Source organism: Plecotus auritus (assembly GCF_963455305.1).
Source record: "Plecotus auritus genome assembly, chromosome: 2".
Classification (NCBI taxonomy): domain Eukaryota; kingdom Metazoa; phylum Chordata; class Mammalia; order Chiroptera; family Vespertilionidae; genus Plecotus; species Plecotus auritus.
This window is the reverse complement of record NC_137771.1, coordinates 32,077,977-32,093,210: the sequence shown is the minus strand read 5'-3', so window position 1 is coordinate 32,093,210 and position 15,234 is coordinate 32,077,977. Positions and strand designations below refer to the sequence as shown.

The 15,234-nt window shown below is 45.2% G+C and overlaps 1 protein-coding gene across 1 annotated transcript; it reads left to right on the top strand.

Moving 5' to 3' along the window:
- Positions 1 to 273: 273 nt before the first annotated feature.
- LOC308240990 (parafibromin-like) lies at positions 274 to 1,872 on the top strand (the record flags this gene model as incomplete). The annotated part of the gene is made up of 1 exon (XM_080654492.1): positions 274 to 1,872. One exon carries the CDS (start codon positions 274 to 276, stop codon positions 1,870 to 1,872), a length of 1,599 nt encoding a protein of 532 aa, XP_080510618.1.
- Between the last annotated feature and the right edge of the window lie 13,362 nt (positions 1,873 to 15,234).

Here is a 15,234-nt window from a genome sequence, read left to right as displayed (position 1 = left end):
ATAATTCAATCCCTGTCTTGTTTTCTCCCGCCTTCATATAATCTTCTTTACAACCCCTCCTTAATTCCAGACGTATAAAAGGAACTGCAGGGTGGGTGCGTGGCATTAGCAGCCTAGGCAGTGGCCGAGGCGGAGGTGGAGGGGACAGCAGCAGTGAAGGCAGCAGCAGCGGCCCAGTGAGGCAGGGAGGCAGTGGCCCAGTGAGGCAGGGAGGCTGGGCCCCGGTGACTGGTGCGCTGGGCCCTGGTGGCGCCAGGGCGGCGGTGGCGGAAGATGGCAGACGTGCTCAGCGTCCTGCGACAGTACAACATCCAGAAGAAGGAGATCTTGGTGAAGGAGGACAAAGTCATCTTTGGCCGCGAGTTCTCCTGGCCCAAGAATGTGAAGACCAACTACGTGGTGTGGGGGACTGGAAAGGAAGGCCGACCCAGGGAGCACTACACGCTGGAGTCTATCTTATTTCTCCTGAATAACGTGCACCTTCCCCATCCTGTTTATGTCCGCCGCGCAGCCACTGAAAATATCCCTGTGGTGAGAAGACCCGACCGAAAAGACCTGCTTGCATATCTCAGTGGCGAAGCATCCACGTCGGCAAGTATCGACCGAAGCGCCCCTGGAGAGCTAGGGCTGCAGCGATCCACGCAAGTGAAGCGAGCTGCAGAGGAGGTGTCAGCAGGAGCGAAGAAGCCACGCATTGAGGATGAAGAGCGTATGCGCCTCGATAAAGAGAGATGGGCTGCCCGCTTGGAGGGTCACAAAGAAGGGATTGTACAGCCTGGACAGATTAGGCCTTTGTCTGAAACTATGTCCGTGGAAAAAATTGCTGCCATCAAAGTCAAAATCATGGCGAAGAAAAGATCTACCATCAAGACTGACTTAGGTGATCACTTAGCCGCTGTCAAAGGGAGGAGTTTTGTGGACGCGGAGGTAGATGTGACCCGGGACATTGTCAGCAGAGAGAGAGTGGGGAGGACGCGGACAACTATCCTGCAGAGCACGGGAAAGACCTTTGCCGAGGACATTTTTGCAATTCTTCAGTCTGTGGAAGCCAGAGAAGAAGGGCGAGCGCCTGAACAGCGACCGGCCCCAAAGGCAGCACCTGTGGCTCCCACATTGCCTACCAAACAGCCGGCCCCAGCTGCCTACAACAGATATGTCCAGGAACGATTCAAAGAAAAAGAAGAAATGGAAGGCTTCAAAATTGACACGATGGGCACCTACCATGGGATGACGCTGGAGTCCGTGACGGAGGGTGCGGTGGCCCGTGAGACTCAGACCCCCGCGGCACAGCCAGTACCGAGACCCGTTTCTCAAGCAAGAGCTCCCGCTCATCAGCAGAAAGGCTCTCGGACACCCATTATCATAATCCCTGCCGCGACCACCTCCTTAATAACCATGCTGAACGCAAAGGACCTTCTGCAGGACCTGACCTTTGTCCCATCAGATGAGAAGAAGAAACAGGGCTGCCGACGAGAAAATGAAACTCTGATACAGAGAAGAAAAGACCAGATGCAGCCGCGGGGCACCGAGCTCAGCCTCACGGTGCCCTACAAAGTCGTAGACCAGCCTCTGAAACTCACGCCTCAGGACTGGGACCGGGTCGTGGCCGTCTTCGTGCACGGTCCTGCCTGGCAGTTCAAAGGGTGGCCAGGGCTTTTGCCTGATGGCTCTCCAGTTGACATGTTTGCCAAAATTAAAGCCTTCCATCTCAAATATGATCACGTTCCTCTAGACCCCAACGTGCAGAAGTGGGACGTAACAGTGTTAGAGCTCAGCTATTACAAACGCCACTCGGACAGACTGCTTTTCTTAAGCTTCTGGGAAACGCTGGATAGGTACATGGTAAGGCATAAATCCCACTTGAGATTCTGAACTGCGTGGTTTCCCCGTCTGGAAATCTGGATTAAGAAGCGTGGGTATACCTTCATGTAAAGACTGACTGAGTGTCAAGCTCTGAATTTATCAAAATCTCACAAATGAAGAAGGTCAGGGATGGAGCACAAGATCTCATCCGATGCTTTTGTGCTTCAAAGGGATCATATAATGCCTGTCATTCATATCAGCAAACTTTTGCGCCTACAACTATTTTTTTTTAACATTAGCCTTCTAGTCTGTAATGGAAATTGTATATTTTGATACAAGTTTCTTCTCCGTTGGTTAAACTACCACTACTTAAAATGTGTTTCTTTAGAAAAGAAATAAAGAAACTACAAAACTGTTATTTGCTGAAGCATATGAGATTGTGTTTTGGCTCAAATAAACTAATAAAAATCCTCTACGGCTTTGGACATTGCTTATGTTGGTGAAAGCATTTAAGAAGTCTCTGGTCAATCATTACTTTACCACTGAGTAAGCCAAGCAGAGACTTCAGTGGTCACATATCAAAAGTGATTGTACCCTAGCCGATGCAGCTCAGTGGATAGAGCATCAGCCTGTGGATAGAGGGTCCCAGTCCGATTCCAGTCAAGGGCACATGTCTGGGTCTCAGGCTCAATCCCCAATGGGGACATGCAGAAGGCAGCTGATCAATGAGTCTCCCTCATCATTGATGTTTCTATCTCTCTTTCCCTCTCCCTTACTCAATGAAATAAATAAAAAAATATCCTATCTAATAAAAGGGTAATATGCAAATTGGCTATCACTCCAACAAACAAGATGGCTGCCCCAATGTGGTCAAAGATGGCCACCCCCATGTGGACACAAGATGGCCACCACAAGAGGTCCTGCAGGAGAGGGCAGTTGGGAGGGACCAGGCCTGTAAGGGAGGGCAGTTGGGGGTGACCAGGCTGGCATGGGAGGGCAGTTGTGGGGGGGACCAGACCTGCAGGGGAAGGCAGTTGGGAGGGAAACAAGCCTGCAGGTGAGGGCAGTTGGGGGAACCAGACCTGTAGGGGAGGGCAGTTGGGGGCGACCAGGCCGGCAGGGGAGGGCAGTTGGGGGGTATCCAGGCCTGCAGGGGAGGGCAGTTGGGAGGGAACCAAACCTGTAGGGGAGCACCATTGGGGGTGACCAGACCGGCAGGGGAGGGCAGTTGGGGGGACCAGGCCTGTAGGGGAGGGCAGTTGGGGGCGACCAGGCCTGCAGGGGAGGGCAGTTGGGAGGGACAAGGCCTGCAGGGGAGGGCAGTTAGGGGCAATCGGGCCAGCAGGGGAGCAGTTAGGTGTGGATCAGGCTGGCAGGGGGGTGGTTAGGGGGTGATCAGGCTGGCAGGCAGAGGCAGTTAGGGGCAATCAGGCAGGCAGGCAGGGGAGCAGTTGGGAGCCACAGTCCTGGATTGTGAGAGGGATGACTGACTGCCTGTTTAGGCCTGATCCCACTGGCAGTTGACCATCCCTGGTGGGATCAGGCCTAAATGGGCAGTTGGGCATTCCTCAAGGGGTCCCAGATTTAGAGAAGGTTCAGGCTGGGCTGAGGGACACCCCCTGCCTGTGCACGAATTTCGTGCACCTGGCCTCTAGTTACAAAGTAAAGGTGGTTGTTCTTTCATTTAATGTTCTGGGGAAACAGGAACTGAAACTACACATTTGGATATGAAATAACATCTAGAAGTCATGTGGGGTGGTAAAATGGCTGAAGCCAGGTTGATTTGGGGTGTTCTAAGTCTCAACATCTAGGCGGAGGCCATAGACGAACAAGTCATTGAGTAAACATGGAAACAAGCATCTGGTGTTAGGCATGTCCGCCTGATAGCAGCCCCACATGGGGCTGCTTCCACTGATGTTAAGCAGAGTTTGAGCACATGTTCTTCAACTTGCCTGGCATTAGGCCCCTCCTTTATCCTCTGTCTCAGATCTTAAAAGTTCAGGCACCTCAATTGTCTTCTGTTTTATAATCAAGCACCTGAACTTGGTATGCTGCAGTTGTGGCTCAGCTGAAGTCACTAACAAGACCTTTGCCTCCAGCAAGGTGGTGCAGTGCCCCAGCTACTCCTGCAGTGGGAGGGCCTTAAGTGCATTCACCTTCAGCTGGGACTCCAGGCAAGTGAAGAAGCTGAACTAGAACTTCCTGAGTCAAGCAGTGCACAGTCTGTAATCTTGTGGGGAATGTTTCTCTGACCTGCCAGAGAAATGGACGTTTAGGAATCTACAATTAACACAAATGAGCATAAGCTAAAGGACAAAGCCTTCCAGTAGTCTCGCTACCTAGTGTCAGAAAGCTCTCAGGAAGAGGCTGACTTTCCCCTCTCTGACCCTGCCTCCCCACTCTGCACAGACTCAAGTTTCCACAGCCCGTGGCCCAGGGCGCTTCCAATCCAGCGATTCTTTCTCCAGCAGAGTGAGGGCGACCAGCTGGCGAAACCATTTTAGAAGGGCTGATTGATTCTCATGACCCAAGGTGTTGTCAGACTTGTAACAAGTTTATAGACCTCCGTGGAAATCTGACTCATTTTTCTTATCGCCCACATAAAGGTTTTAAAGTGAACAGATGACTGTGTGGAGGTGATTATCTGGCAAAAAAGGGACATCTGGGCTGTAGTCACTACAACCTCTTTAGCTGGTGGAGGGGGAGAGGAGACAAACTTGCCAGGATTTTGGCAGGAAAAGAGCGTTTTGGGTTAATTTGTCGCAACAGGAGTTTTGTTAACTAAATATTCAAGTGGCAGTGTTTGAGAGCTGTGATTCTAGACTCTCAAAAGTTGCCTGGAGAAATCTGTCATCCTCTAGAATGGCTATGTACTGTAGCAGCTCCACCCAGGGAGTGCCATGCTATTCTTTGCTAGATCTAGATAGAAAAAAACAACAAACATGTGGGGGGACCAGAGGGAAAGACATAGCCTTCATTACTTATATCTGGGGAAGACCTGATGGCCGCCAGTTGGGTGAGTTTCCACATTGGACCTGGATAGGCTAGGGGCTTAACCAGCAGAGGGGAGAAAGGAGAGGAGAAGGAGAGAGGGGAAGGGGAGAGGGGGGAGCCGAGCTGGGAAAGGCCTGCGGTCAGACCAAGGACAGAGAGCCTGGTAAAGCTTGTTAGCCATCAAGGGCGAGGGAAACACTCGGGTCTGTGCTGCCCTGCTCCTTGTGGACACTGGCCAGGCGGACACCATTCCACTGACTGGGAGGTGGAACTGGGCTATATCCTCGCTTGAGCCTACAGGCTACACACTTCAAACACCCAGCACTGAGAATAGTGCCAGGCTACTTCCCACAGCATGCCAAGGAGAAATCAGTCTGACTGAACTTTTACAAACATCAATGTTTATTACAAACCTAACCAAGAACAAACCCTGGGACGCTGGGAAATCAGTGTTTCTTCTGTAAGTCAGCAGCGATCACTGGTGTTGGCACACCTGAGAAGTTAGAGGTGCCTCAGTCCAAACATCAGGTCTCAGCTATTCTTCTCAAATGCTAGTGGTCAAAACTAGTTTTCGACAATTGCTCGTGTGTGTGGGCCCTGATTATTAGCATAGACAACTGTTACAGCTGGACAGCCGGCTGTCCTATGTCCACTACCACAACCCTCAGCCACTCCCATAGCCTCAGAGAAGTTACACACCCTCAACACTCCACTTGTGGGCCAGTCTCTCCATCGCCTTCCTGCTGGCAAGCCTGGCAAAGGGCTTCTGCTCAGATCCACTGGGTCTGTACCTCTATCCCTGTGATATCCAGGACAGATGGTAAATCTGTTGGGAGGAGGTGCTGGGCCACTGTAGTGATGTCTCACTTTCTTATTCTTGTTCTCCTTGGCATTATTTTTCTTGATAAAGTTGGCCATGGGGTCCCCCTCTCTTTCTTGTTCTCTCAGCATCTGATCCACATCTTTATCATCAAGACAGCGGGCCAGGCTTTTCATTTTCTTTATTGCATCCTCCACATTTGGTTGCTGCTGCCAGCTCTGGACAACCCTTTCCCCTACTGGCCCTATAGAGCATGTCTCTGAGTATTTCTCTGCTTCTCTCCTTTGCTCTAAACGTTCTTGTTTCAAATTCCTCTTATGACCAGACTAATCTTGAAATATGGTTTCAGTATATTGGAATTCAGCTTCAAATGCCATGATTTCTTGAATGTCTGCTGCTCTTGCTGTTTGTCAGTTAACACCAACCCAGTGCTAACCCAGAATACACCTGTGCAGCCTTCTTTCCCAGAGGCTGAGCCCTTCCAGGTGGGGACAGGTTGGAATCAGAAGAGCTGGCCCTCTTGTTTCCTCCCTGGTGGAGAGCGGTCAGAAACGGAGCTCTAGTCTTCCAGTCTCTTTCATGGAGGTGACATGTCTGAATCAGATCCTGGTGCCCTGAACTTCGTTTCTTCCATGGAGTAGACACCCAGAAGTGGGATCACTGGACACACACACAGACAGACAGGGATGGAAGAAACACACACAGAGAGAGAGAGAGAGAGAGAGAGAGAGAGAGAGAGAGAGAGAAGAGAGAGATGAAAGGAGAGCCCCTGCTAGCTCTGGGCTGCAGGCATTGAGCTGGCGTGACTTTCTCCAAATCCAGTTAAGCAGCCTGGCTGGAAGGTGCTGGGATTTCCAGCTCCCTCACTCCCTGGTCAAACTCTATCAAGGCCTCCCCAGGCCCTCGGGGGAGCTGAGGGGCAGGGTTCACAACTCAAATATATCATGTGATGACAAGTCGTTTGGCCCCAAGAAAATAGCCCGGAGAAGCCCGGCTAGTTCTCACATCAGCAGCATGGCTTCCAGTGCGAACTATCCTGTGACTGAGGTTGGTGTGGATGGCTTCCTGGGAAGTGCAAGTGGCTCTGGCTCAAGAGATGCGCTCAGGCCTCTGTGCCTGTGTGGGCGAGTGTACATGCACACATGTGGTGTGAATGTGTGGTGTGAACGTGTGTGTGTGTGTGTGTGTGTGTGTGTGTGTGTGTGTGTGTGTGTTTTGCTGTTTGTGGCTCAGAATGAAGGACAGCTTCTGACTCCACCACCCTCACCAACACGGGCAGTGCCTTCCCATCTTCACGCTGATGCCCTCATCTACACATCCCACCCCCCAGGAGATGGGTGCTGAGACAGTTTTACAGAGGAAGAAAGAGCCGCTTACAGAGGTCCCTTCAGGGCACAAGCTGGGATGCAGTGGCCAGGACTGGTACCCAGCCTCTAGGACCAGCCTTGGGCAAACTACGGCCCACGGGCCAGATCTGGCTGTTCTATCCAGTTCTCTTGCTCTCCCCTCCGCTCCTTTACTTTGAATTTATATTAGTTCACACAAACACTCCATCCATGCTTTTGTTCCGGCCCTCCGGTCCAGTTTAAGAACCCATTGTGGCCCTCGAGTCAAAAAGTTTGCCCACCCCTGCTCTAGGATCAGAGCCCTCTGCTCTTTCCTCCACATGCTGCAGGGACATCCTGCCAGGCGCTCCCCTCAGAAATAAGAGGGTACCTGTGTGAGCGGAAAAGAGGATTCGTGAGCTAGAATGTAGCTTTGTCGGGAATACACAGACTGAAGCTTGGAAAGGACATGGGATGGAAAATACAGAGAAAGAACATTAGAGAAATGGGAGACACAGTGTAAAAGTGCAACACATGTGAGATTCCGGTCTTAGGAGGAAAGGAGAGGATAAAGCAGAAGTGATACTTGAAGAAATAATGGCTGAGTATTTCCAAAAGGCATCAAGCCACAGACTCAAGGAGCTCTGAGAACCCCTGAGCGCTCCCTGCCAAACTGGTGAGAAATGAAGTTAAAGAGAAAATTTAAAAGTAGCCAGCAGAAAAGACACCCTTGTGTTAAATGGAGCAAGAAGCAACTAGGCAAGAAGACCCTTCAGAAGGGAACACGAAGAGGTATCAGGATTTCTCACCAGCTCACCCACACTCAAAAGAAACATTAAAAGTTCATCAGGCAGAGGGAAAACTATCCCTGACGAAGGGAGTAAATAGAGTAAGAATAAAGAGTGCCAAAGTAAAAGGTAGATAAAACTAAATAAATATGGACTGTTTTAAATAATATCTAGTGGGATTGAAAACATATACACAATAGTCATAATTAACAAAACGAAACAAAAGTTGTCAATGAGAACTTACACTCCTGGAATCCAAAGTCTCATCTGAGACCTGGGTGAAAACAAACAAACAAACAAACAAACAAACAAACAAACAACGCACCTCCCCAAACACTGCCGTGTCTACTGCCACCTAGTGGCCACGTACTATAATTGCAGGGACACCTAGGAGAAAAGATTTAGTTACCAGTAAACATGGCAAGTTGGCATTAAGTTGTTCAATAAATATTTGTTGAATGAATAGGTCACTGCTATGTTTTCTTCCTATATTTCTTTTTAAGAAAAAAATCACACTGAAATAAAAACTGGCATCTGTTCATCATAAAGAATTCAGTAAAACATGCTGAAATCCCAAAGATGGAAGTCAAAATGAGAAGGCTAAAAGGCTAATTCCAATGTAACTCTGATGTTTGGGGGGGGAGGAGGAGTGGGGCTAGCAATCTGGATCTGTGCCAGTAATCTAATGTACATTCTTGATAACCTATAATTCAGTCACTGCCCCTTTCTCCACAATCTGGTCTTGCAAAACCTGTTACCTAAATGCTCACATTTTACAGAGACCATAGACCATGAACCCCTGGAGGGGGTTATCAGCGCTGGCGCCAGGCAAGGCCCTTAGATATGATCTCAAGACCCCCATCCCAACTCACAGGGCTTTTTGCAAAGCCCATGAGAGGTCCAGAAGTCCCCATCCATATTTGGGGACAAAGAAACCAAAATGGGGTAAAAGATGGGCTTCCACCATATTGGTTTGCGCAGACTCTGGAGGCAACTCCTCTGAGGCCACCAGCGTAATAAAGCTGTGTAAATCCATTTCTCTAAGCGTCACTTGGGTTTCTTGGGTCATCTACAACAAAAAAAACACCCAGATCCCACCAGCCAGAATAACCCAATAACATTTGGTGAACATCATGTTGGACAACTTAATATGCAAATACAAGAAGAGGAGCATGGGTAATGAACAGATGGGTAGAGATACTTTCATAAAACCATAACAATCATATTTTGGATACAATTATAATTTAATTTTACTTGAATTTCAGAAAAGAAAGAGACATTGATGGAATTGTTGAATTCATATGCATATTTCCTCTAGGCAAGAGATACTTCTCCTAAAGTATCCCTTCAAGATTAAAAAAAAAACAATAAAACCTGTCAGAACATTAAAGGTTGACATCATTATGATTTTTTTCCAAGAACATATTTTCATTTTTGTTGTTATAGACTGACTTGTTGCTGTGAAAGATGAGTTGGTTGGCCCAGCCACACGGGCATGAACACACGGTTCTGAAAATACTGAAGGCCTTCTGTACCAGTTAGTAAATGTCAACCACAGGGCTCTCCCCCTCTCCTGGCTGGCCCAACCCATCGCCAGGACCAACCCCCATCTCCCTGGGACCCAGAGCTACAGGGGAAGGGGGACTCTGGTACCGTCTCCCAGTCACTTTCGACACCCAACACTTTGCCCCAAGCTTAGTTTCCATCTGTCTTATATAATGGCTGTCAGGTAAGGCTTTGTTTACAGAAAGTATTCAGCTTTAAAAGCCCTGCTCAACATCAGCCCTCATGCCCAGCTAGTTTGCACAGTCCAGGATTTCTGAGAATGGAGGCCTTTCTCCCTAATGCACTAGTTCCTCCTTATGAAGTCAAGTGCACATCTGCATCCTGGTGTAATTACCTTGCATCCAAAAGGGCAACAGACACAGGCCTGCGGGTATGGAGATGAGCCCTGAGCCGGCTCGAAACCAAAAGAGGCAGAAGGTCCTGGAGCCCAGGCTCAAGAGCTCTGGAGTCTCTATTTAAATCAATAAATTTTATTTGTATGTGTTAACGTAAAAAAACATTGAGACCTGTAAAGAACTTTTGTGAGTTTATTTGAGCCAAACTGTCGACATATGCCGGGAAGCAGAACCTCAATGAATTGAGATAATGCTCCAGAGAATGATGGGTTACATATGTATTCATACATGGCTTAGCATGGCATCAACAGAGATGAAGAGTAGAAGTGGATATAACAGGTGATATCGAAGAAGAAACCATGGAGAATGAGGTAAAAACTGAAAGTAAGGCATGATACTTTCTTGCTGATATCATGAGACAGGAAGAACAGGAGGAGTCAGGATGAGAAACTTGTTTGGGAGAGAAAAGTCTTCCGTTTTTGGATGTACTGGGTTTGAAGTAACAATAGTGCATCTATATAGAGGTGTCTTAAATAAGAGGGTTATGTGAGAATAGAGTTTATATGGATGTATAAGACAAAGATGAAAATATGGAAAATATCAATATCAAAGAAATAGTTGAAACCATCACAGTGCTTTTGTGGAATTTTGCAAAGAAGCAGAATTTCAATGTAGACGTCAGAGGCAGAGATGTCCGACTTTTCACTGAAACCTGTCCTCCCCATTTTTGAACACACAACTACAATAAAGTATCATGCCTTATACTTTCAGTTTTTCCCTCATTCCCTGTGGTTTCTTCTTCGATATCACCTGTTATATCCACTTCTACTCTTCATCTCTGTTGATGCAATGCTAAGACAAGTTTATCTAATGCCTATTACTATGATTTCTAGTTGCATTTGATGTCTATTTTTATTTATTTGCATTATTTTGAATGTTACTGCCAGATTTGACCACTTAAAATATGACATTTATCTTGCTTTTTACCTTAAAAAGGAAGTTTGCTGTTTCCTCTAGTAAGTCATCTAAACATCTCCACTAGCTTTTTAAGTTCACTCTAAAATTTATCCAGCTATTACTGATCACTTTGTATGTGCTATTACTAAAGTGAGGTTAGAAATTCCGGGGAATACAATTCTGCTGTGAACAGGAAATATTGGTGTTTTGGGATGGCAGGGCCCAGACTAGATAGATCAATAGCCATAGAAAGAGAGTAAAAATCAGGAAAACTGAAGCAGCAGCCATGTAGGTTGCTTGGTGAAAAGAAAGAAAGAAAAAGATTTTTAAAAGCAACTCTCTAAAGGTGGCCTAGGGATTACTCTGGAAGGAAATAATGAAAAAATATTTTCTTCAAATGTCTGAAAAACTATAATTAAAAATCCCCCCTAAAGCTTATGTAAAAATACTCAAAGACTAATAGCAGAAACTCAGTTACTATCATTGACTGTCCACAGCCAAGGACAAGTAAAGTTAAAAAAAAATAAGCCTTACTTCAGACTAATTTAAATTGGCAAATTGAAATAAGTGAATATTCATGGGAACCTAGTTGTACTAGGCAGGGGAAAAAATCAGGGAAACTACCTCATTCAATAATGTGTGTCCTGTATATTATAGATAGAATATATATTCTCTATCCTTTAAGATTTTTAGTTAATATTTTGACACCAATGAAAAGACTGTTTTCCACCTCTTATATAGGAAAAAACTGTGAAGACTGATAAAAATCCAGTGAGTTTGCAGGGATAGGCACTCACATTCACTGAGAGCACACATACACAGTATCCAATAATGTCTCTTTAGTAAATCTTATGAAATATTGACAGGAGTGTACAAATTTATGTATAATAGGAAAGTGAAAGATGGAAGATAACATAATTATTTTTTTCAGTAGGGAAAAGTCAAGTTATTATAGGTCCATAAAATCGAATGCAATGCAATTAATAAAATGAGACAAATCTAATTCTACAGACATGGAAGGAAGCTCATAAGATATAGTTGAGTTAAAAAACAAAACAGATACAGAATCATATGTATACCATGACCCCCTTTTGTGCAAATGTATATTTATGACCATATATATCTAACATTCACATAGGCATATTGTTGGGAAATGTCTGAATGGATGCATTCCAAAATCCTAAGAGTCTAGAGGGAATGGGGATAAGATTAAGAGAAGCTATCCACTTTTAGTGAGTACATTCCTACCTTACTCAATGTTTTATATTTAAAAAATTATTTTATTTATTTTTAGAGAGAGAGGAAAGGAGAGAGAAATATCGATTTGTTGTACGACTTGTTTTATGCATTCATTGGTTGATTCTTGTATGTATGTGCCCTGACTGGGGATTGAACCCACAACCGTGGCATATTGGGACGATGCTGTAACCAACTGAACTATCTGGCTAGGGCTAATGTTTTATCTTAATGAGTAAAAAGTATGAAACAAATACTTAAATTTTTCAATAAAGAAAAATTTATCATAGAAATATGGGGTTGAGATGATATGGTGTTAGAATCCTATACTCTTTAATCTTATTTCTTAATATTTGCCCTTACAACAATACTCTCTTCTTACTCAATTTCCTCTTGCAATTCACATGGATGAACTCCCAATTTCTTAAAGTCACCTGATATACTTCTAACAGCTTCCTTTGATCACTTTCTCACTTCCTTTCATATTAGCTTTCTAGGTCATTTGAAGATAGTTCAAGCTGCCTATACTAAGTACACTGAGTGGCCAGATTATTATGATCTCTGAACGCATAATAATCTGGCCACTCAGTGTATATCCTATATAATAAAAGGCTAATATGCAAATTGTCCCCTCGACCAGGAGTTTGACCAGCAGGCAGGCTGGCCAACTGCCCATGTTCCCTCCTCCTGGCCAGGCTGGCCAGACCCCACCCATGCACAAATTCATGCACCGGGCCTCTAAAATATATAAATACTGAGTGGCCAGATTATTATGCATTCAGAGATCATAATAATCTGGCCACTCAGTGTATATGTCATTGTTTTTCCCTCCAGTTCTCACTATATCCATTTATTTTTTTAAAGTTCAGTGGATATGGATAATTTGTATTTTTTAATTTCTTTCAGACTTGGAGAGTAAAACAGAAACCACAGAGTTAACTTTAAAGAATGACATTTCATGGAAAGAGGTACATTATGGCTTGATGATGAAAAGATCCACAAGAGAAAGCACCTTGTATTCCACATTTGGAAGAGTCTTCAAAGGTGATAAGTTAGAAAGCCATCAGGAAAACCAAGGATTGGGTGAGGGGCAAATCTCCTTGAGCCACAGTAAAACTCTCACTCAGGAGATAGACCAAGAATTTAACAGATTTGACAAAAGTATTAATGTGAGCTCAAAAGATATTCCTGGACCAGTAGGTCCTGCAAGAAAAAGAGACTATAAATATGACATGTGTGAGAAGAGAAGTAAATACAATTTAGATTTGATGAATCATTCAAGGAATTCTATAGGAATGAAAACCTTTGAATGTAATATTTGTGAAAAAACTTTCAAACAGCTTACTCACCTTACAGAACACATGAGAATTCATACTGGAGAGAAACCTTTCATATGTAAAGAATGTGGAAAAGCCTTTAGCCAAAGTTCATCCCTGATTCCACATCAGAGAATCTATACTAGTGAGAAACCCTATGAATGTAAGGAATCTGGGAAATCCTTCAGACATCTCTTACCCAACATGTTAAAATCCATACTGGGGAGAAGGCCTATGAATGTGGTGTGTGTGAGAAAACATTCAGGCTGCTGTTGCTGCCCCCAGAACTGCTGGTTTCATTCAAGGTTTCGGGTCAATATCCTTGAAAAAAATGGCGGCAGAGTAAGTGGATGCTGCACGGACATGCTCCCAGCAACAAACGTATTACAACTAAAATACAGAAAAACTTCCTGAATAATCAACGGAAAACTCACAGGAGGGAACCCTGATACACAAGGACCAAAAGTGAGACCAAAAAGAGAATGGTAGGAGGGGTAGAAGCACAAAAGGGCTGGCCTGGCACCCACAAACAGCAACTGAAGTCCCAGAAAGATATCTCAGCTGTGTGTGGGGTGGGGGGGAGGTGGTTGCCACTGAGAATCTAATCCCCACCCTGGGCCCCCCAGCAGAGAGCAACAATCTGAGGAGAGTACCCACATAACATCTGGCTATGAAAAGCTGTCTGCCAGGGAGTAACAACTGAAAATTCAGGCACCATCTTAAAGGGCCAATGCACAGAATTTCCTGTGGAGCCACCCACCTTGTGCTCTGGCAGAGGGAAGGTAAAGTGGACAGAAGTTGTGAGAGCAGAAGCCAGGACTGGGGACTCGGGGGATAGAGCTCAGAAGGCAGACACCCTAAGTTTCCTGAGCTGAGTCATTCCCTCACAGGGCGAAGGACATCTTTCCCACATAGACATCTGCCTTGCCTGAGGGGAAAACAGTTGACACAACCTATTGGAAAACACCTTGCCCTGAGGCCACTTAAGAGATTAAAATAACAATTAGCCTCCAGACAGAAGCAACTGCCTCACCCTATTGGAAAAACTCTCATCACACCTGAGGACAACTGCCTGGGGGCAATTCAATCAGAATCCTATTCATCTGTAGACAGAGGCAGTCTCTGGAGGCTTTGAGTCTATGCCTAATCTAATTAGTCAGAAACAGCCTTTAACACTGTCCTGCACTAGAGATTGAGAGGTGTAGAGGATCTACCTAATACATAGTCACAAACCCAAACAGAAAGCCAAAATGAGGAGACTAAGAAACAACCCCCAAATGAAAGAACTAGAATATTCTCCAGAAGAAGAGATAAATGAAGCAGAGATAAGAAATTTATCTGAAACAGAATTCAGAGTAATGATGGTAAAAATGCTCAACAGCATGAAAACAGATATAGTAACTATAAAAAAAGAACAGTCTGAGATAAAGAAATAACACAAATAAAGAATACATTGGAAGGATACACAGCGGATTAGGGGAAGCTGAGGATCAAATCAGTGAATTAGTAGAAGACAGAGTTGAAAATATCACTCAATCAGAGAACCAAAAAGAAAAAAAAAAACAATTAAAAAAACAGGAGGACAGCTTAAGGGAGCTGTGGGACAATGTGAAACGTAACAATGTTAGAGTAGCAGAAGAGGCAGAAAGGGAGAAAGGCATAGAGAAGGTGTTTGAAGAAATAATGGCAGAAAACTTCCCTAACCTGGTAAAGAAAAAAGTCACACAAGTTCAGGAGGCACAGAGAACTCCAAAACAAGAAGAACCCAAACAGGCCCATGCCCAGACACATCATAATTAAAATGCCAAAAATTAAAGACAAAGAGAGAATCCTTTTTAAAATATATTTTTATTGATTTCAGAGAGGAAGTGAGAGGGAGAGATAGAAACATCAATGATGAGAGAGAATCATTTATCGGCTGCCTCCTGCACGCCCCCCACTGGGGACCAAACCCACAGCCTGGGCATGTGCCCTTGACCAGAATGAAACCCAGGACCGTTCAGCCAATGCTCTATCCACTGAGCCAAACCAGCTAGGGCAAAGAGAGAATCTTAAAGGCAGCAAGAGAAAATAAAACTGTTACCTATAAAGGAG